Source organism: Hemibagrus wyckioides, linkage group LG05 (genome assembly GCF_019097595.1).
Source record: "Hemibagrus wyckioides isolate EC202008001 linkage group LG05, SWU_Hwy_1.0, whole genome shotgun sequence".
Classification (NCBI taxonomy): domain Eukaryota; kingdom Metazoa; phylum Chordata; class Actinopteri; order Siluriformes; family Bagridae; genus Hemibagrus; species Hemibagrus wyckioides.
Window position 1 is genome coordinate 30199292 of NC_080714.1, and position 20456 is coordinate 30219747.

At 41.7% G+C, this 20456-nt stretch overlaps 1 protein-coding gene across 2 annotated transcripts in view; it reads right to left on the minus strand.

Moving 5' to 3' along the window:
- Window positions 1–19667, minus strand: part of prkcz (protein kinase C, zeta) — a 78478-nt gene extending 58811 nt beyond the window's left edge. The window contains exons 1-3 of one of the 2 annotated variants that reach the window (XM_058389126.1): window positions 19425–19667; window positions 8387–8508; window positions 8185–8274 (exon numbers count right to left, since the gene is read on the minus strand). In XM_058389126.1, the coding sequence (XP_058245109.1) occupies window positions 8185–8274; window positions 8387–8508; window positions 19425–19483 (271 nt within the window). In that variant the 5' untranslated portion in view covers window positions 19484–19667. The remainder of the gene's footprint in view (window positions 1–8184; window positions 8275–8386; window positions 8509–19424) is intronic. The other variant, XM_058389125.1, reaches the window with a different exon arrangement.
- Between the last annotated feature and the right edge of the window lie 789 nt (window positions 19668–20456).

The following is a 20456-nucleotide window of genomic DNA, read 5'->3' on the forward strand; positions in this document are numbered from 1 at the left end:
TATATGTGTATAGATGTTGTGTATAGATGTTGTGTATAGATGTTGTGTATAGATGTGTATAGATGTGTATAAATGTTGTGTATAGATGTGTATAGATGTGTATAGATGTGTATAGATGTTGTGTATAGATGTGTATAGATGTGTATAGATGTTGTGTTTAGATGTTGTGTATAGATGTGTATAAATGTTGTGTATAGATGTGTATAGATGTGTATAGATGTTGTGTTTAGATGTTGTGTATAGATGTGTATAGATGTGTATAGATGTTGTGTTTAGATGTTGTGTATAGATGTGTATAAATGTTGTGTATAGATGTGTATAGATGTGTATAGATGTTGTGTATAGATGATGTGTATAGATGTGTATAGATGTGTATAGATGTTGTGTATAGATGTTGTGTATAGATGTGTACAGATGTGTATAGATGTTGTGTATAGATATTGTGATTAGATCTTGTGTATAGATGTTGTGTACAGATGTGTGTAGATGTGTTTAGATGTTTTGTTTAGATGTTGTGTACAGATGTGTATAGATGTTTTGTTTAGATGTTGTGTACAGATGTGTATAGATGTGTATAAATGTTGTATATAGATGATGTGTATAGATGTTGTATATAGTTGATGTGTATAGATGTTGTGTACAGATGTGTATAGATGATGTGTATAGATGATGTGTATAGATGATGTGTATAGATGTGTATAGATGATGTGTATAGATGTTGTGTATAGATGTGTATAGATGATGTGTATAGATGTGTATAGATGTGTATAGATGTTGTGTTTAGATGTTGTGTATATATGTGTATAGATGTTGTGTATAGATGTTGTGTATAGATGTGTATAGATGTGTATAGATGTTGTGTATTGATATTGTGTTTAGATGTTTTGTTTAGGTGTTGTGTACAGATGTGTGTAGATGTGTTTAGATGTTTTGTTTAGATGTTGTGTACAGATGTGTATAGATGTTTAGTTTAGATGTTGTGTATAGATGTGTATAGATGTTGTGTATAAATGTTGTGTATAGATGTGTATAGATGTGTATAAATGTTGTGTATAGATGTGTATAGATGTTGTGTATAGATGATGTGTATAGATGTGTATAGATGTTGTGTATAGATGTTGTGTATAGATGTGTATAGATGTGTATAGATGTTGTGTATAGATGTTGTGTATAGATGTGTATAGATGTTGTGTATAAATGTTGTGTATAGATGTGTATAGATGTTGTGTATAGATGTTGTGTATAGATGTGTATAGATGTGTATAGATGTTGTGTATAGATGTTGTGTATAGATGTGTATAGATGTGTTTAGATGTTGTGTATAGATGTGTATAGATGTGTATAGATGTTGTGTATAGATGTTGTGTATAGATGTGTATAGATGTGTATAGATGTTGTGTATTGATATTGTGTTTAGATGTTTTGTTTAGGTGTTGTGTACAGATGTGTGTAGATGTGTTTAGATGTTTTGTTTAGATGTTGTGTACAGATGTGAATAGATGTGTATAGATGTTGTGTTTGGATGTTGTGTATAGATGTGTATAGTTGATGTGTATAGATGTTGTGTACAGATGTGTATAGATGTGTATAGATGATGTGTATAGTTGATGTGTATAGATGTGTATAGATGATGTGTATAGATGATGTGTATAGATGTTGTGTACAGATGTGTATAGATGATGTGTATAGATGTGTATAGATGATGTGTATAGATGATGTGTATAGATGTGTATAGATGTGTATAGATGATGTGTATAGATGTGTATAGATGATGTGTATAAATGATGTGTATAGATGTGTATAGATGATGTGTATAGATGTTGTGTACAGATGTGTATAGATGATGTGTATAGATGTGTATAGATGATGTGTATAGATGATGTGTATAGATGTGTACAGATGTGTATAGATGATGTGTATAGATGTGTATAGATGTGTATAGATGTGTATAGATGATGTATATAGATGATGTGTATAGATGATGTATATAGATGTTGTGTACAGATGTATATAGATGTTGTGTACAGATGTATATAGATGATGTGTATAGATGTTGTGTACAGATGTGTATAGATGATGTGTATAGATGTGTATAGATGATGTGTATAGATGATGTGTATAGATGTCTACAGATGTATATAGATGATGTGTATAGATGTTGTGTACAGATGTGTATAGATGATGTGTATAGATGATGTATATAGATGATGTGTATAGATGATGTGTATAGTTGATGTGTATAGATGATGTGTATAGATGTTGTGTACAGATGTGTATAGATGATCTGTATAGATGATGTGTATAGATGATGTATATAGATGATGTGTATAGATGTTGTGTACAGATGTGTATAGATGATGTGTATAGATGTTGTGTACAGATGTATATAGATGATGTGTATAGATGTTGTGTACAGATGTATATAGATGATGTGTATAGATGTTGTGTACAGATGTGTATAGATGATGTGTATAGATGATGTATATAGATGATGTGTATAGATGTTGTGTACAGATGTGTATAGATGATGTGTATAGATGATGTGTATAGATGATGTATATAGATGATGTGTATAGATGTTGTGTACAGATGTGTATAGATGATGTGTATAGATGATGTATATAGATGATGTGTATAGATGTTGTGTACAGATGTGTATAGATGATGTGTATAGATGATGTGTATAGATGATGTATATAGATGATGTGTATAGATGTTGTGTACAGATGTGTATAGATGATGTGTATAGATGATGTGTATAGATGATGTATATAGATGATGTGTATAGATGTTGTGTACAGATGTATATAGATGATGTGTATAGATGTTGTGTACAGATGTGTATAGATGATGTGTATAGATGATGTATATAGATGATGTATATAGATGATGTGTATAGATGATGTGTATAGATGATGTGTATAGATGATGTGTATAGATGATGTATATAGATGATGTGTATAGATGTTGTGTACAGATGTGTATAGATGATGTGTATAGATGATGTGTACAGATGTGTATAGATGATGTGTATAGATGATGTGTATAGATGATGTATATAGTTGATGTGTATAGATGTGTATAGATGATGTGTATAGATGATGTGTATAGATGATGTATATAGATGATGTGTATAGATGATGTATATAGATGATGTGTATAGATGATGTGTATAGATGATGTGTATAGATGATGTATATAGATGATGTGTATAGATGTTGTGTACAGATGTGTATAGATGATGTGTATAGATGATGTGTACAGATGTGTATAGATGATGTGTATAGATGATGTGTATAGATGATGTATATAGTTGATGTGTATAGATGTGTATAGATGATGTGTATAGATGATGTGTATAGATGATGTATATAGATGATGTATATAGATGATGTGTATAGATGATGTGTATAGATGATGTGTATAGATGATGTGTACAGATGTGTATAGATGATGTGTATAGATGATGTGTATAGATGATGTATATAGTTGATGTGTATAGATGTTGTGTACAGATGTGTATAGATGATGTGTATAGATGTTGTGTATAGATGTGTATAGATGATGTGTATAGATGTTGTGTATAGATGATGTGTATAGATGATGTGTATAGATGATGTGTACAGATGTGTATAGATTGATGTGTATAGATGATGTGTATAAATGTTGTGTTCAGATGCAGTGTATAGATGTTGTGTTCAGATGTTGTGTACAGATGTGTATAGATGTTGTGTATAGAATAGAATAGAACAATAGATGTTTATTGTCATTGTACCATGTTGCATGTATAATGAATTTTAAAAAGTGTCAACCAGTCAGAAAGTGCAGCAATCATACATACATTCAAACCTTCAACATTTCAAAAAAGTACTAATCAGTATATAAAAAAAATAAATAATTAGGTATGGAAATGGTATATTAAAATAAGTTAATACAGCCCTTCCCACACACAATCACATTCATCATCTATCTATTGCACATCCCATGTAAAGAGTGTTTTTTGATTATTGAGTGCAGTTATGGCTGTTGGATAAAAACTGTTTTTTAGTCTGTTTGTCCTGGCTCTGATTGTTCTGTAGTAACAGTTCAAACAGATCATGTCCAGGGTGTGATGTATCCTTAAGGATGCTTTGGGCTTTCTTAATACAGTGTCAACTGTGTAGTTCTTCCAGTGTTGGGAGAGGGCAGCCGACGATCTTCTGGGCCATGTTTATGACCCTCTGGAGCGCTTTCCTCTGAGCCACTGTGCAACTGGTTAACCATATGCCAATGCAGTAGGTTAGGATGCTCTCTATGGAGCACCAGTAGAAGGACACCAGTAGTCTCTGAGTGACGTTGTTCTTTCTCAGCGCCCTAAGGAAGTAGAGTCTCTGCCGGGCCTTTTTCAGCAGCTCAGAGGTGTTCGTGCTCCAAGTCAGGCCCTCCTCTATCTGTACTCCCAGGAACCGGAAGTCAGCTACCCTCTCTACACAGTCCCCACTGATGAGGGGGTGCAGTTGTGGGTGAAAGAGTGTAGAGCAGGGGGCTTAGAACACAGCCCTGTGGGGAGCCAGTGCTGAGGCTGAGGGCCGTAGATGTGTGTCGGCCCACTCTGACCCTCTGACTGCGATCCAACAGAAAGCTGTTAATCCACATGCAGGTGAATTGTGGAAGCCCCAAGTCCTCAAGTTTGTCCACCAATTTGTAGGGAAGAATGGTGTTAAATGCCAAGCTATAATCCACAAAGAGCAACCGGACGTAGCTCCCCTGCTTCTCCAGGTGGGAAAGCACAGCATGGAGGGCTGTGGCCACGGCGTCTTCTGTGGATCTGTTTCCCCTGTAGGCAAACTGGTGAGTGTCGAAACTTGGTGGCAGGAGTGATGTAATGTGACTCCAGACCAGTTTTTTGAAGCACTTCATCACCACTGGTGTGAGTGCAACTTTCTTTGACAATTTCTTTGGCAAGGGGACTATGGTGGAGGATTTCAGACATGGTGGGACAGTGGACAAGGCCAACGACTGGTTGAAGATCTTGGTGAAGATTCCAGCCAGCTGATCCACACAGTCTTTCAGCACATGGCCAGGGACGCCATCCGGTCCAGCAGCCTTCCTCGGGTTCACGGACCTCAGCGTATGCCTAACCTCACTCTCTTTTACTGTGAGGGTTAAGCTGCTGAGGGCCTTGAGGTGTGTCATGGCTGTCTCTGGTGGCTCCACCTCAAAACATGCAAAGAAGAGGTTTAGCTTCTCTGCCAGTGTGGCGTCACCCTCAGCAGCTCCAGGGCTGGTCCAGAAATTGATGAGATGCCGGACTCCCTGCCACACCTGCCTGCTGTTGTTGCTGTCCAGGTGGTCCTCGATCCTCCTCCTGTAGTCCAGCTTGGCCTCTCTGATGCCTGTCTTCAGGTTAGCTCGGGCAGCGCTGTATGGCTCCAGATTTCCAGACCTGAAAGCGGTGTTTCTCTCTCTGAGCAGCCGCTTGACCTCCCAAGTCATCCAGGGCTTCTGGTTGGAAAAAACCCGGATGCGTTTGTCCACTGTGACAGTGTCTGTACAGTTCTTTATGTAGCACAGCACACTGTCTGTGAACACTCCCAGGTCCTGATGTTCAAACACGTCCAAGTTGGTCCTGTTGAAGCAGTCCTGCAGCTGCTGTGATGCACCATCAGGCCAAGTTTTAATGTCTTTTGTGCTGATAGAAGCAGTTTTACAGAGGGGGGCATATGCGGGGATCAGAAGCAGGGACATATGGTCAGACTGGGCCAAGTGTGGAAGTGGTCTCGCCCTGTAGCCCATCTTGATGTTGGACTAGACCTTGTCCAGAGTGTTAGCTCCTCTAGTAGCACACTTAACATGCTGGTGGAATCTAGGGAGTGCTGCTCTCAGGTCCACATGATTAAAATCCCCTGCTACGATGAGCACAGCGTCAGGATGCATGCTCTGCTGTTTACTAATACTACAAAAAATACTATGTAAAAGTCCAATAGCCAAGCAAGCATTAGCATCCGGTGGAATGTAAACAGCAGTTATTATGACTACTGTAAACTCCCTCAGAAGATAAATGGGCCGGCATTTAACAGTTACATACTCCAAGTCTGTGGAGCAGTGTCTGTCTACAGTCACTGTGTTTGTACACCAGCTGTTATTTATGTACACACAGAGCCCCCCTCCTCTGCTCTTACAGTCCACTGTCCTGTCCTGCCACTGTGCAGTGTAGCCTGCTAACTCGATAACCGTGTCCGGAATAGATGGTTGAAGCCAAGACTCTGTGATTAGTTCGTCCATCTTATTAGCAAGGGATCTGGCGTTTGCGAGAAATAGGCTGGAAAGTGGTGGTTTGAATGGCTGCCTCCTTAGCCTAGCCAGTGTGCCGGCTCTGCCAGCCCGCTTCTGCTTCCTGTCTCTGTGCCACCTGCGCCGCCTCACCGCTGGGATGGTAATCCACGGTGTGCCGGGATTTGCCACGCTATGTCCACCGGGATATTATGTGAGCAGATAACCTCGGCTGTAACACTGCCCTCAGAGCAAATTCCAATCTTTTGGAGGTCACTCTGGCTGATGATGGTGTTCACCGAACAAACAAAACACCAAACAAAGCACTGACTGGTAGAGCACTGAGCCGCAACAACTGTGTGCGCTGCCATCTTGCCCTCTTTCAACATAGATGATGTGTATAGATGTTGTGTATAGATGTTGTGCATAGATGTGTACAGATGTTGTGTATAGATATTGTATATAGATGCTGTGTATAAATGTTGTCTACAGATGTTGTGTACAGATGTGCATAGATGTGTTTAGATGTTGTGTATAGATGTGTATAGATATTGTGTATAGATGTTGTGTATAGATGTCGTGTATAGATGCTGTGTATAAATGTTGTCTACAGATGTTGTGTACAGATGTGCATAGATGTGTTTATATGTTGTGTATAGATGTGTATAGATGTTGTGTACAGATGTGCATAGATGTGTATAGATGTTGTGTATAGATGATGTGTATAGATGTATACAGATGTGCATAGATGTTGTGTATAGATGTGTATAGATATTTTATATAGATGATGTGTATAGATGTTGTGTATAGCTGATGTGTACAGATGTGTATAGGTGTTTTATATAGATGATGTGTATAGATGTTGTGTATAGATGTTGTGTACAGATGTGTATAGATGTTGTGTACAGATGTGTATAGATGATGTGTATAGATGTTGTGTATAGATGTTGTGTACAGATGTGTATAGATGTTGTGTACAGATGTGCATAGATGTTGTGTATAGATGATGTGTATAGATGTGTATAGGAGTTTTATATAAATGATGTGTATAGATGTTGTGTACAGATGTGCATAGATGTTGTGTATAGATGATGTGTATAGATGTGTATAGATGTTGTGTATAGATGATGTGTATAGATGTGTATAGATGATGTGTATAGATGTGTACAGATGATGTGTATAGATGTGTATAGGTGTTTTATATAAATGATGTGTATAGATGTTGTGTACAGATGTGCATAGATGTTATGTATAGATGATGTGTATAGATGTGTATAGATGATGTGTATAGATGTGTATAGATGATGTGTATAGATGTTGTGTAGAGATGATATGTACAGATGTGTATAGATGATGTGTACAGATGTGTATAGATGATGTGTATAGATGTGTATAGATGATGTGTATAGATGTGTATAGATGATGTGTATAGATGTGTATAGGTGTTTTATATAAATGATGTGTATAGATGTTGTGTACAGATGTGTATAGATGATATGTATAGATGTGTATAGATGATGTGTATAGATGTTGTGTAGAGATGATATGTATAGATGTGTATAGATGATGTGTATAGATGTGTATAGATGATGTGTATAGATGTTGTGTAGAGATGATATGTATAGATGTGTATAGATGATGTGTATAGATGTTGTGTAGAGATGATATGTATAGATGTGTATAGATGATGTGTATAGATGTGTATAGATGATGTGTATAGATGTTGTGTAGAGATGATATGTATAGATGTGTATAGATGATGTGTATAGATGTTGTGTAGAGATGTTGTGTATAGATGTGTTTAGATTGTGTCAATCTTATGACTCATTAGAATATTAGGCCATGCCCATCAGGGCAGTCTTTACAGCTATGCACTTTACACTCCTCAGTACAGATGCGTGTGTTTCAGAGCAGTGAGGTGGTGTGAAGTACCGTGCAGGAGGAGTCCAGATGATCTGCTTCTGCTGTAGATCCGAAATGCCTCGTCCAGCTCCATCTGAGACGAGATGGTACAGGGGTCACCTGCTCACACACACACACACACACAGCTTGTAACATAATTGGATCAGGTGCAAACTCAGAAGAAAAGTGACATCTCAAGGTTGGTCCATAACACACACACACACACACACACCTTCATCATCAATCCACTTAAGTGTGATGGGTAAGTTCCTCTGGACACTGCACATCTCCCTCACCTCCTCACACAGCTCCGAGAAGGACATGCTCAAGTCCAGGTACGAGATCAGCATGTCTCTGTTCACACACACAAACACAGATGTTTTAATTTGTGATAAGAAAGTTACTGAATTCCACGTATCAGTGTTTCCTGTACATACTCGAGTTCTGTATGGCACTATGTGTGTGTGTGTGTGTGTGTGTTCTTGGAATTTCAGTCTAATATTCAGTGAGTCATTTGCACACACACACAGCTAGGTCAAGAGGAACTTCATTTGGCCTCAGGGAAGGGGGTGTGGCCTCTGTGTCTGTCAGTCATGATGATGATGATGGTGGCGATATCAGTAATGATGATGATGATGGTGGTGGTGGTGATATCAGTAATGATGATGATGATGATGGTGGTGGGGATATCAGTAATGATGATGATGGTGGTGGTGGTGATATCAGTAATGATGATGATGATGATGATGGTGGTGGGGATATCAGTAATGATGATGATGATGATGATGGTGGTGGTGGTGGTGATATCAGTAACGATGATGATGATGATGGTAGTGATATCAGTAATGATGATGATGATGGATCCGCTTGCAGAGGAGGATGCCGGACAGACTTGGCAGACCCAAACGTATTGTGGGGGTCTGTTGGGAACATCTGGCTGAACCCTCTGTTAGGGAGGTCTTCAACTCCAACCTCCGGGAGAGTTTCGACAAGATTCCGAGGGAGGTTGGGGACATTGAGTCTGAGTGGACCATGTTCTCCTCTTCCATTGTTGACGCAGCTACCAGGAGCTGTGGCCATAAGGTCTCTGGTGCCTGTCGTGGCGGCAATCTCCAAACCCAGTGGTGGACACTGGAAGTAAGGGATGCTGTCAAGCTGAAGAAAGAGTCCTATCGAGCCTGGTTGGCTCGTGGGACTCCGGAGGCAGCTGATGAGTACCGGCAGGCCAAGCGAGCTGCAGCCCGGGTGGTTGTGGAAGCAAAAACTCAGGTCTGGGAGGAGTTCGGGGAGGCCATGGAGAAGGACTATCGGTCGGCCTCGGGAAAATTCTGGTAGACCGTCCGGCGCCTCAGAAGGGGTAAGCAGCTCTCTGCCAGCACTGTGTATGGTGCTGGTGGAGAGTTGCTGACCTTGACTGGGGATATTGTCGGAAGGTGGAAGGAATACTTCGAGGATCTCCTCAATCCTACTGACACACCTTCCGTAGAGGAAGCAGAGGCTGAGGACTCAGAGGTAGATTCATCCATTACCCAAGCTGAAGTCACTGAGGTAGTCCAGCAGCTCCTTGGTGGCAAGGCGCCGGGAGTGGATGAGATTCGCCCTGAGTACCTTAAGTCTCTGGATGTTGTGGGGCTGTCTTGGCTGACACATCTCTGCAACATAGCGTGGAAGTCAGGGACAGTGCCTCTGGACTGGGCGACTGGGGTGGTGGTCCCTCTTTTTAAGAAGGGGGATCGGAGGGTGTGTTCCAACTATAGGGGGATCACACTCCTCAGCCTCCCAGGGAAAGTCTATTCCAGGGTACTGGAGAGGAGAGTCCGTCCTTTAGTCGAACCACGGATTCTGGAGGAACAATGCGGGTTTCGTCCTAGTCGTGGGACACTGGACCAGCTCTATATCCTTCACAGGGTGCTTGAGGGTTCATGGGAGTTTGCCCAATCAGTCCACATGTGTTTTGTGGACTTGGAGAAGGCATTTGACCGAGTCCCTCGTGGCATCCTGTGGGAGGTGCTCTGGGAGTATGGGGTCCGTGGCCCTCTGTTAAGGGCTGTTCGGTCTCTGTATGACCAGAGCAGGAGCTTGGTTCGCATTGCCGGCTGTAATTCAGATCTGTTCCCAGTGCATGTTGGACTCCGGCAGGGTTGTCCTTTGTCACCGGTTCTGTTCATTATTTTTATGGACAGAATTTCTAGGCGCAGCCAGGGGATGGAGGGAGTCCGGTTCGGGGATCATAGGATTTCATCTCTGCTTTTTGCAGATGACGTTGTCCTGTTGGCTCCTTCGAGCCAGGACTTACAGCATGTGCTGGGGTAGTTCACAGCCGAGTGCGAAGCAGCTGGGATGAGGATCAGCACCTCCAAATCCATGGCCATGGTTCTCGACCGGAAAAAGGTGGTTTGTCCCCTCCAGGTTGGAGGAGTGTTCCTTCCTCAAGTGGAGGAGTTTAAGTATCTCAGGGTTTTGTTTACGAGTGAGGGAAGGATGGAGCGTGAGCTTGACAGACGGATTGGTGCAGCGGCAGCAGCAATGCGGTCTATGTACCGGTCTGTTGTGGTGAAGAAGGAGCTGAGCCGAAAGGCGAAGCTCTCAATTTACCAGTCAATCTACGTTCCTACTCTTACTTATGGTCATGAGCTTTGGGTCATGACCAAAAGGACAAGATCCCGGATACAGGTGGCCGAAATGAGTTTTCTTCGTAAGGTGGCGGGGCGTTCCCTTAGAGATAGGGTAAGGAGCTCTGTCACCCGGGAGGAGCTCGGAGTAGAGCTTCTGCTCCTCCACATCGAAAGGGGCCAGTGACGTCTCCCAGGGGAGGTGTTCTGGGCATGCCCAACCGGGAAGAGACCCCGGGGAAGACCCAGGACATGCTGGAGGGACTATGTCTCTCGGCTGACCTGGGAACGCCTTGGAATTCCCCCGGAAGAGCTGGAGGAAGTGGCTAGGGAGAAGGAAGTCTGGGCATCCCTGCTTAGACTGCTGCCCCCACGACCCGGCTACGGATAAGCGGGAGACAATGAATGAATGAATGAATGAATGATGATGATGGTGGTGGTGATATCAGTAATGATGATGATGGTGGTGGTGGTGGTGATATCAGTAATGATGATGGTGATGGTTGGGGTGGTGATATCAGTTTTGATGATGATGATGATGATGGTGGTGGTGATTTCAGTGATGATGATGATGATGATGATGATGAAGGTGCTGGTGATATCAGTAATAATGATGATGATAATGATGAAGGTGCTGGTGGTGATGATGGTGGTGGTGGTGTTGATGGTGGTGATGATGATGATGGTGGTGATATCAGTAATGATGATGATGATGGTGGTGGTGGTGATGGCAATGATGATGATGATGATGATATCAGTGATGATGAAGATGTTGAGGTCACCTGTCTCCAGGTGAGACTGCAGCCCTGAGGTGATGTCAGGTCATGTGACACCAGCAGTGTGTTTATCTTTTGTTGGTTTATTAAACATTAATAAACACTTCATGTTAATTCATTGTCTTTTCTCTCTGAACTGAATGAAAATAAAGACTATAATTTACATTCAGTAGTTAACTATAATTACTAAACTTCCCACTGATTGAAGCCATGCCCACCGATCAAGGCCACATCCACTGATCCTCGCTGTGATGTCAGGGATCATGATGGTAAAATATTTTTTATATTCAATTTACTGCTAATAATCCTGTAATGAGTCTCAACTGACACAATAACATCCATCTGCATTCAAGCGGAGAAACAATCACATGACTGGTTACTAGGCAACAGACCAAGTTTAGGGGGTGTGTGTGTGTGTGTGTGTGTGTATGTGTGTGTGTGTGTGATGGAAATATATATAGAAACTGGAATCCCCCAAATCCAGAGGCTTTTTCTAACACACACACACACACACACACACACCAGCATTAATCTGGACACAAAATTTTCCTCTGAGCTCTCGGTTGCTGAACTCTATTAATAAAAAGAGAAAGAATTTATTATTCAGGAATTAAGAATTAACAATTTCAAAATCTACAAAAAAATAAACATTTGGATTAAGGTTGATGCAGAAGGTGATTTAGTTCTTCAGTGAAACATCTGACAACAAAGTGGTGAGAATACATCTAAATTTATACATCTAATTTATACAATTCATTTATACATCTAAACTCCACCAATCAGATGACAGCAAAGTGATGCCACAGGCCCAGTCACGGAGAAACGTACAGGAAACATGCTGATGGACACAAACATCTCCTCAGTTCGCTGTGAAGTGTGTGTGTGTGTGTGTTTGTGTGTGTTATGCTGATTGATGAATGTAGCGGTGTTTCAATCTCTGCTGTTAGAGGCTCTTCAGCGTATAATCTGACACAGAGACACACACCATCACACACACACCTCCAACAATCTACCATCTCTTACACACACTTCCTGAAGGACTGTAACATCTAAAACTGAAGGTCTTATTCAGAGGAACACTGAGGAACCTTTAACACCACAAGCCTTTGGCACAGAACTGGAAGTGTACGAACACAGGAAGTGGAGTCTAATAAACTCTTCTGAAGCACTTTTCAGGAGATTTTCAGGTCTGTGATTGACATCGGTGAGGCATGTAAACATTTCCCCACTCACACTCGCCTGATTCAGATAATTAGCTTATTAGCTTCAGCCACCAAATCAGGAGTGCAGGTAAGGAGGTGAGAAACACGCCTGACAGAGATGATTTATTCTCCAGCGAGGAAGTCCTGGGTTCTGTCTGAGATCTCTCAGATATAGAGAACACAAAGTGCAGGATTTATAATGAAGCCTTCAGCCACAGGCTATAAAACTGTAGAGAGGGTGAACTTTACAGCCGCTTTATCACCAATCCCACGTCAAGTCTTTCATCATGACTCCAGCTGAAAGGAATTTCAGAGGTGTGTAATAACTGTTGACCAAAGGCAGGACAATCTCACAGCAACACGTCTTTCACATCATCATAACATTCAGACTCATCCTCAAAGCACTGGATACATCTGCAAACATCTCAATAACCTTCAGACTCATCCTCACAGCACCAAAGAGACATCTTTTACATCATCATAACCTTCAGACTCATCCTCACAGCACCAGAGAGACATCTGGAAACCTTCAGAAGACCTTCAGATCTGTCACCAGTCACTGATCTGAGTTTTAAAGTGAATCACTTCCTGAACACACAGCAGTGTTTATTACATATAAAGAAAAGATGTTGAGAACATTTTAAATAACAAAGTTTTTTTGTATATATTTTTAAAAAACAAATGACTCAGGAAACTCTTCTGCTCAGTTTAGACAAACCCCAACATTTTAATCCGGAAATAAAAGAGAAATAAAAACAGGCTCCAATGTGAAAGCTGAAGTGTCTTTGCCCTTTCCTCATCACGTGTAAAAGCTGGAGTGCAGAATAAAGGAGAGAGTTAATTTTAAACAGGTATGCGTGGGTGTGGCTCTCTACACCTCTCCTCTCAAAACAGGTGATTTTAATTCTTCACCTCAGGCAAGCTAACATGAAACATCTCAAACTCAGCGCTCAGGAATCAGACAGAACCAGAATCCTCAACACAACTTAAAGCATCACTTACTGCACTCTATCATGCTTTTCCTTTCCTTTACACACACACACACACACACACACACACACACACTTCCAGCAGTACACCTGACTGAAGACTCTTATTATTACTGAAATTAGCAAAACTGAGTGAAAAGTTCTTTAAACGATCATAATAAAGGAACTCGACATGACATAGACCTGCGGCGCTCACAGGAGCTGAACTGAATCACTTCACTGATTCGACTCTTTGAATCAAACAACGCAGGTTTTGATTCGTTTCATTTAGGGAACAAACTGCAACCCTTCTACTAGATCTGAAGTGGTTTATTGTGGTCAGGGTCATGGTGACTCCTGAGTGTGGAACACTGAAGGCTGGAGAACACGCTCCATTGCAAGAGACTCCAACCATCAGAACAACCAACAACTCCATACACCCATGAGAAGCCAGGGGTGATGTCCATCAGAAGAAAAGGAGATAATCCATCAGGAACCAAAAGCACTGGAACACATTCCATTAAACCACCAACACAGAGCACATTAAAGCCAGTAAAATAAATCAAATAAACATCAGAATTCCATCAGAACTGAGAATAAACACATGAATAAACACGTTTTGGTGTAACTGACCACTGATCAGGATTTCTGTAAAGCTGCTTTAGGACAGTGTCCACTGTACAGAGTGCTGTGTAAATAAACCTCACTCTAATATTTTAATAAACACTTAATTTTCTACAGAACTGTGCAGAGATGGAACTGAACCGACGGTAGGACGACTTTCTCTCAGTCCTTAGCTTTGTGTTGTTCTGTGGTGTTGTGTGGTGTTGTGTGTTGTTTTGTGTAGCTCTGTGGTATTGTGTGTAGCTCTGTGGTGTTGTGTGTTGTTTTGTGTAGCTCTGTGGTATTGTGTGTAGCTCTGTGGTGTTGTGTGGTGTTTTGTGTAGCTCTGTGGTGTTGTGTGTTGTTTTGTGTAGCTCTGTGGTGTTGTGTGTTGTTTTGTGTAGCTCTGTGGTATTGTGTGTAGCTCTGTGGTGTTGTGTGTTGTTTTGTGTAGCTCTGTGGTATTGTGTGTAGCTCTGTGGTGTTGTGTGGTGTTTTGTGTAGCTCTGTGGTGTTGTGTGGTGTTTTGTGTAGCTCTGTGGTGTTGTGTGGTGTTTTGTGTAGCTCTGTGGTGTTGTGTGTTGTTTTGTGTAGCTCTGTGGTATTGTGTGTAGCTCTGTGGTGTTGTGTGTTGTTTTGTGTAGCTCTGTGGTATTGTGTGTAGCTCTGTGGTGTTGTGTGGTGTTTTGTGTAGCTCTGTGGTGTTGTGTGGTGTTTTGTGTAGCTCTGTGGTGTTGTGTGGTGTTTTGTGTTGTTTTGTGTAGCTCTGTGGTGTTGTGTGGTGTTTTGTGTAGCTCTGTGGTGTTGTGTGGTGTTTTGTGTAGCTCTGTGGTGTTGTGTGTTGTTTTGTGTAGCTCTGTGGTGTTGTGTGTTGTTTTGTGTAGCTCTGTGGTATTGTGTGTAGCTCTGTGGTGTTGTGTGTTGTTTTGTGTAGCTCTGTGGTATTGTGTGTAGCTCTGTGGTGTTGTGTGGTGTTTTGTGTAGCTCTGTGGTGTTGTGTGGTGTTTTGTGTAGCTCTGTGGTGTTGTGTGGTGTTTTGTGTAGCTCTGTGGTGTTGTGTGTTGTTTTGTGTAGCTCTGTGGTATTGTGTGTAGCTCTGTGGTGTTGTGTGTTGTTTTGTGTAGCTCTGTGGTATTGTGTGTAGCTCTGTGGTGTTGTGTGGTGTTTTGTGTAGCTCTGTGGTGTTGTGTGGTGTTTTGTGTAGCTCTGTGGTGTTGTGTGGTGTTTTGTGTTGTTTTGTGTAGCTCTGTGGTGTTGTGTGGTGTTTTGTGTAGCTCTGTGGTGTTGTGTGGTGTTTTGTGTAGCTCTGTGGTGTTGTGTGTTGTTTTGTGTAGCTCTGTGGTGTTGTGTGGTGTTTTGTGTAGCTCTGTGGTGTTGTGTGTTGTTTTGTGTAGCTCTGTGGTGTTGTGTGGTGTTTTGTGTAGCTCTGTGGTGTTGTGTGGTGTTTTGTGTAGCTCTGTGTTGTTGTGTGGTGTTTTGTGTAGCTCTGTGGTGTTGTGTGTTGTTTTGTGTAGCTCTGTGGTATTGTGTGTAGCTCTGTGGTGTTGTGTGGTGTTTTGTGTAGCTCTGTGGTATTGTGTGTAGCTCTGTGGTGTTGTGTGGTGTTTTGTGTAGCTCTGTGGTGTTGTGTGTTGTTTTGTGTAGCTCTGTGGTGTGTGGTGTTTTGTGTTGTTTTGTGTAGCTCTGTGTTGTTTTGTGTAGCTCTGTGGTGTTGTGTGGTGTTTTGTGTTCTTTTGTGTAGCTCTGTGTTGTTTTGTGTAGCTCTGTGGTGTTGTGTGGTGTTTTGTGTTGTTTTGTGTAGCTCTGTGTTGTTTTGTGTAGCTCTGTGGTGTTGTGTGTTGTTTTGTGTTGTTTTGTGTAGCTCTGTGGTGTTGTGTGGTGTTTTGTGGTGTTTTGTGTTGCTCTGTGTTGTTTTGTGTAGCTCTGAGGTGTTGTGTGGTGTTGTGTGGTGTTTTGTGTAGCTCTGTGGTGTTGTGTGGTGTTTTGTGTAGCTCTGTGGTGTTTTGTGTAGCTCTGTGGTGTTGTGTGGTGTTTTGTGTAGCTCTGTGGTGTTGTCTGGTGTTTTGTGTAGCTCTGTGGTGTTGTGTGGTGTTGTGTGTTGTTTTGTGTAGCTCTGTAGTGTTTTGTGTTGTTTTGTGTAGCTCTGTGGTGTTTTGTGTAGCTCTGTGGTGTTGTGTGGTGTTGTGTGTTGTTTTGTGTAGCTCTGTGGTGTTGTGTGGTGTTGTGTGTTGTTTTGTGTAGCTCTGTGGTGTTTTGTGTAGCTCTGTGGTGTTGTGTGGTGTTGTGTGGTGTTTTGTGTAGCTCTGTGGTGTTGTGTGGTGTTTTGTGTTGCTCTGTGGTGTTGTGTGTTGTTTTGTGTAGCTCTGTGGTGTTTTGTGTAGCTCTGTGGTGTTGTGTGGTGTTTTGTGTTGTTTTGTGTAGCTCTGTGGTGTTGTGTGTTGTTTTGTGTAGCTCTGTGGTGTTTTGTGTAGCTCTGTGGTGTTGTGTGTTGTTTTGTGTAGCTCTGTGGTGTTTTGTGTAGCTCTGTGGTGTTGTGTGTAGCTCTGTGGTGTTGTGTGTTGTTTTGTGTAGCTCTGTGGTGTTGTGTGGTGTTTTGTGTTGTTTTGTGTAGCTCTGTGTTGTTTTGTGTAGCTCTGTGGTGTTGTGTGGTGTTTTGTGTTGTTTTGTGTAGCTCTGTGGTGTTGTGTGGTGTTGTGTGTTGTTTTGTGTAGCTCTGTGGTGTTTTGTGGTGTTTTGTGTTGTTTTGTGTAGCTCTGTGTTGTTTTGTGTAGCTCTGTGGTGTTGTGTGGTGTTGTGTGTTGTTTTGTGTAGCTCTGTGGTGTTTTGTGTAGCTCTGTGGTGTTGTGTGGTGTTGTGTGGTGTTTTGTGGTGTTTTGTGTAGCTCTGTGGTGTTGTGTGGTGTTTTGTGTTGCTCTGTGGTGTTTTGTGTTGCTCTGTGGTATTGTTGTGGTGTTTTGTGTAGCTCTGTGGTGTTGTGTGGTGTTTTGTGTTGTTTTGTGTAGCTCTGTGTTGTTTTGTGTAGCTCTGTGGTGTTGTGTGGTGTTTTGTGTTGTTTTGTGTAGCTCTGTGGTGTTGTGTGGTGTTTTGTGTTCTTTTGTGTAGCTCTGTGTTGTTTTGTGTAGCTCTGTGGTGTTGTGTGGTGTTTTGTGTTGTTTTGTGTAGCTCTATGGTGTTGTGTGGTGTTTTGTGTTGTTTTGTGTAGCTCTGTGGTGTTGTGTGTAGCTCTGTGGTGTTGTGTGGTGTTGTGTGTTGTTTTGTGTAGCTCTGGTGTTGTGTGGTGTTGTGTGGTGTTTTGTGTAGCTCTGTGGTGTTGTGTGGTGTTTTGTGTAGATCTGTGGTGTTGTGTGGTGTTTTGTGTAGCTCTGTGGTGTTGTGTGGTGTTTTGTGTTGTTTTGTGTAGCTCTGTGGTGTTGTGTGTTGTTTTGTGTAGCTCTGTGGTGTTTTGTGTAGCTCTGTGGTGTTGTGTGGTGTTTTGTGTTGTTTTGTGTAGCTCTGTGGTGTTGTGTGGTGTTTTGTGTAGCTCTGTGGTGTTGTGTGTTGTTTTGTGTAGCTCTGTGGTGTTGTGTGTAGCTCTGTGGTGTTGTGTGGTGTTTTGTGTAGCTCTGTGGTGTTGTGTGGTGTTGTGTGTTGTTTTGTGTAGCTCTGTAGTGTTTTGTGTTGTTTTGTGTAGCTCTGTGGTGTTGTGTGGTGTTTTGTGTAGCTCTGTGGTGTTGTGTGTTGTTTTGTGTAGCTCTGTGGTGTTGTGTGGTGTTTTGTGTAGCTCTGTGGTGTTGTGTGTAGCTCTGTGGTGTTGTGTGGTGTTGTGTGGTGTTTTGTGTAGCTCGGTGGTGTTGTGTGTAGCTCTGTGGTGTTGTGTGGTGTTGTGTGTTGTTTTGTGTTGTTTTGTGTAGCTCTGTGGTGTTGTGTGGTGTTTTGTGTAGCTCTGTGGTGTTGTGTGTTGTTTTGTGTAGCTCTGTGGTGTTGTGTGGTGTTTTGTGTAGCTCTGTGGTGTTGTGTGGTGTTTTGTGTAGCTCTGTGGTGTTTTGTGTTGTTTTGTGTAGCTCTGTGGTGTTGTGTGGTGTTTTGTTTTGTGTTGTTTTGTGTAGCTCTGTGGTGTTGTGTGGTGTTTTGTGTAGCTCTGTGGTGTTGTGTGGTGTTTTGTTTTGTGTTGTTTTGTGTAGCTCTGTGGTGTTGTGTGGTGTTTTGTGTAGCTCTGTGGTGTTGTGTGTTGTTTTGTGTAGCTCTGTGGTGTTTTGTGTTGTTTTGTGTAGCTCTGTGGTGTTTTGTGTTGTTTTGTGTAGCTCTGTGGTGTTTTGTGTTGTTTTGTGTAGCTCTGTGGTGTTTTGTGTTGTTTTGTGTAGCTCTGTGGTGTTTTGTGTTGTTTTGTGTAGCTCTGTGGTGTTGTGTGGTGTTTTGTGTAGCTCTGTGGTGTTGTGTGGTGTTTTGTTTTGTGTCGTTTTGTGTAGTAACAGGTTCCTGGAGAAACATTCTTTCATGCCAATGTGTACTCGTCAGCTACATGTGGGTGAAACAACAATAAAAGCTCTTTCACTTGAGAATACTTTCCTAAACACATAATATTATTTTATATGTATTTATCTCAAAATAAATCTAAAAACAGTATTTTATATAAATCCATCTACTTTATATAAATTAAGTCTACATTAATTATTTAATAACATTATCTGAACTGAACTGGATCTGAACTCTGCAAGAACTTTCGGTTCATTCGTTATTGTGAACCGATTCAGTCCGAGCCGGTTCAGTGAGCAGAAAGGTTTAATGGAGTCGGGTGATTTCTTTAGCAGAAGTGTAGATACACCTGATTTATTTAAACCAAGAGAAGTTCATTGCACTGATCTGTGAACAACAAACCATCCAAAAAATCTTATTTTTCGTCTTTTTCAGAATGGACACTTGTTTTAAAACTGTATTTTAGTGTAAACTGCTGAGTATCTCCATATTTTAACAAATACTTTGAAGTACAGGCGCATTCTATAATATTCTTCTGATTAAATCTAAATTATTTTATTAGTATTCCTGTCAAATCATCTGTTATTGCTAATCGATTCACTCAGAGGAGTCGTTCAGAAAGAACCGACTCATTCAGAAACCTGTTGATTGACTCACCCGCCGAAATGCGCTTTTATTTTCACGGAGCCCATCACTGTCCCGCTCCTCGCCGGCATGATCACTGCACATGAACTCCTCTAAACACACTGGTCAGATAAACAGGTATATGTCCGGCGTTAGACGGGTCAGAGCGAGCTTCCCGAGGTGCTTAATCCGCTCTCAGTTCCGGGAAGGAAAGCGCTCCATAGTTCAGCTTCTCTCCAGCTCACTGCGATAGTGTGTGAGACTTTGCTATGGTTACACACACACACAGAGCGCCCCCATCCGAAACACACACACACACACACAGCACTGTGTCCTGATTATATAAACCAGCTCTCATGTTAATAATCCCGATGAAGATGAAGCCCACAGCACCACCTGCCGGACACACACACACACACACACACACACACACACACACACACACACACACCATAAACAATTATTTATTTATTTGCTTGAGTTATACACTGGTCGCCAACATCTCCAACTGGCTAATGATGTTGGACTCCTCTGTGTTCTGACCAACAGCGTTCTGATGACCGAGTCGAGTATATACAGGTGCATCTCAAAAAATTAGAACATCATGGAAAAGTTTAATGTTGTTTGCAAGTTTTTGTTTGCAAGAAAATGAAAAGTCTTTATATTCTAAACTCATTACAAATAAACTAAAATGAGGGGGTTTTTTTATTTTATTTTTGATAATTGTGGCCTGAAGCTCAAAAACACTGAAAAAGTGTATTAGAATATTTCAGAATCCAAGCTGTGTGAAGTCCAGTGTGCAGTGTCCACAGTCAGTGATGATGTGGGGTGCCGGGTCATCTGCTGGTATCTGTCCACTGTGTTTCAAAAGTCCAAAGTCATTGCTGCCATCTACTAAGAGATTTTAGAGCACTTCATGCATCCATCTGCTGACCAGCTTTATGGAGATGCTGATGTCCTTTTCCAGCAGAACTTGGCCCCTGCCCACAGAGCCAAAACTCCTGAGAACTGGTTTACTGACCGTGGTATTACTGTGCTTCACTGGCCGGCCAGCTCACCTGACCT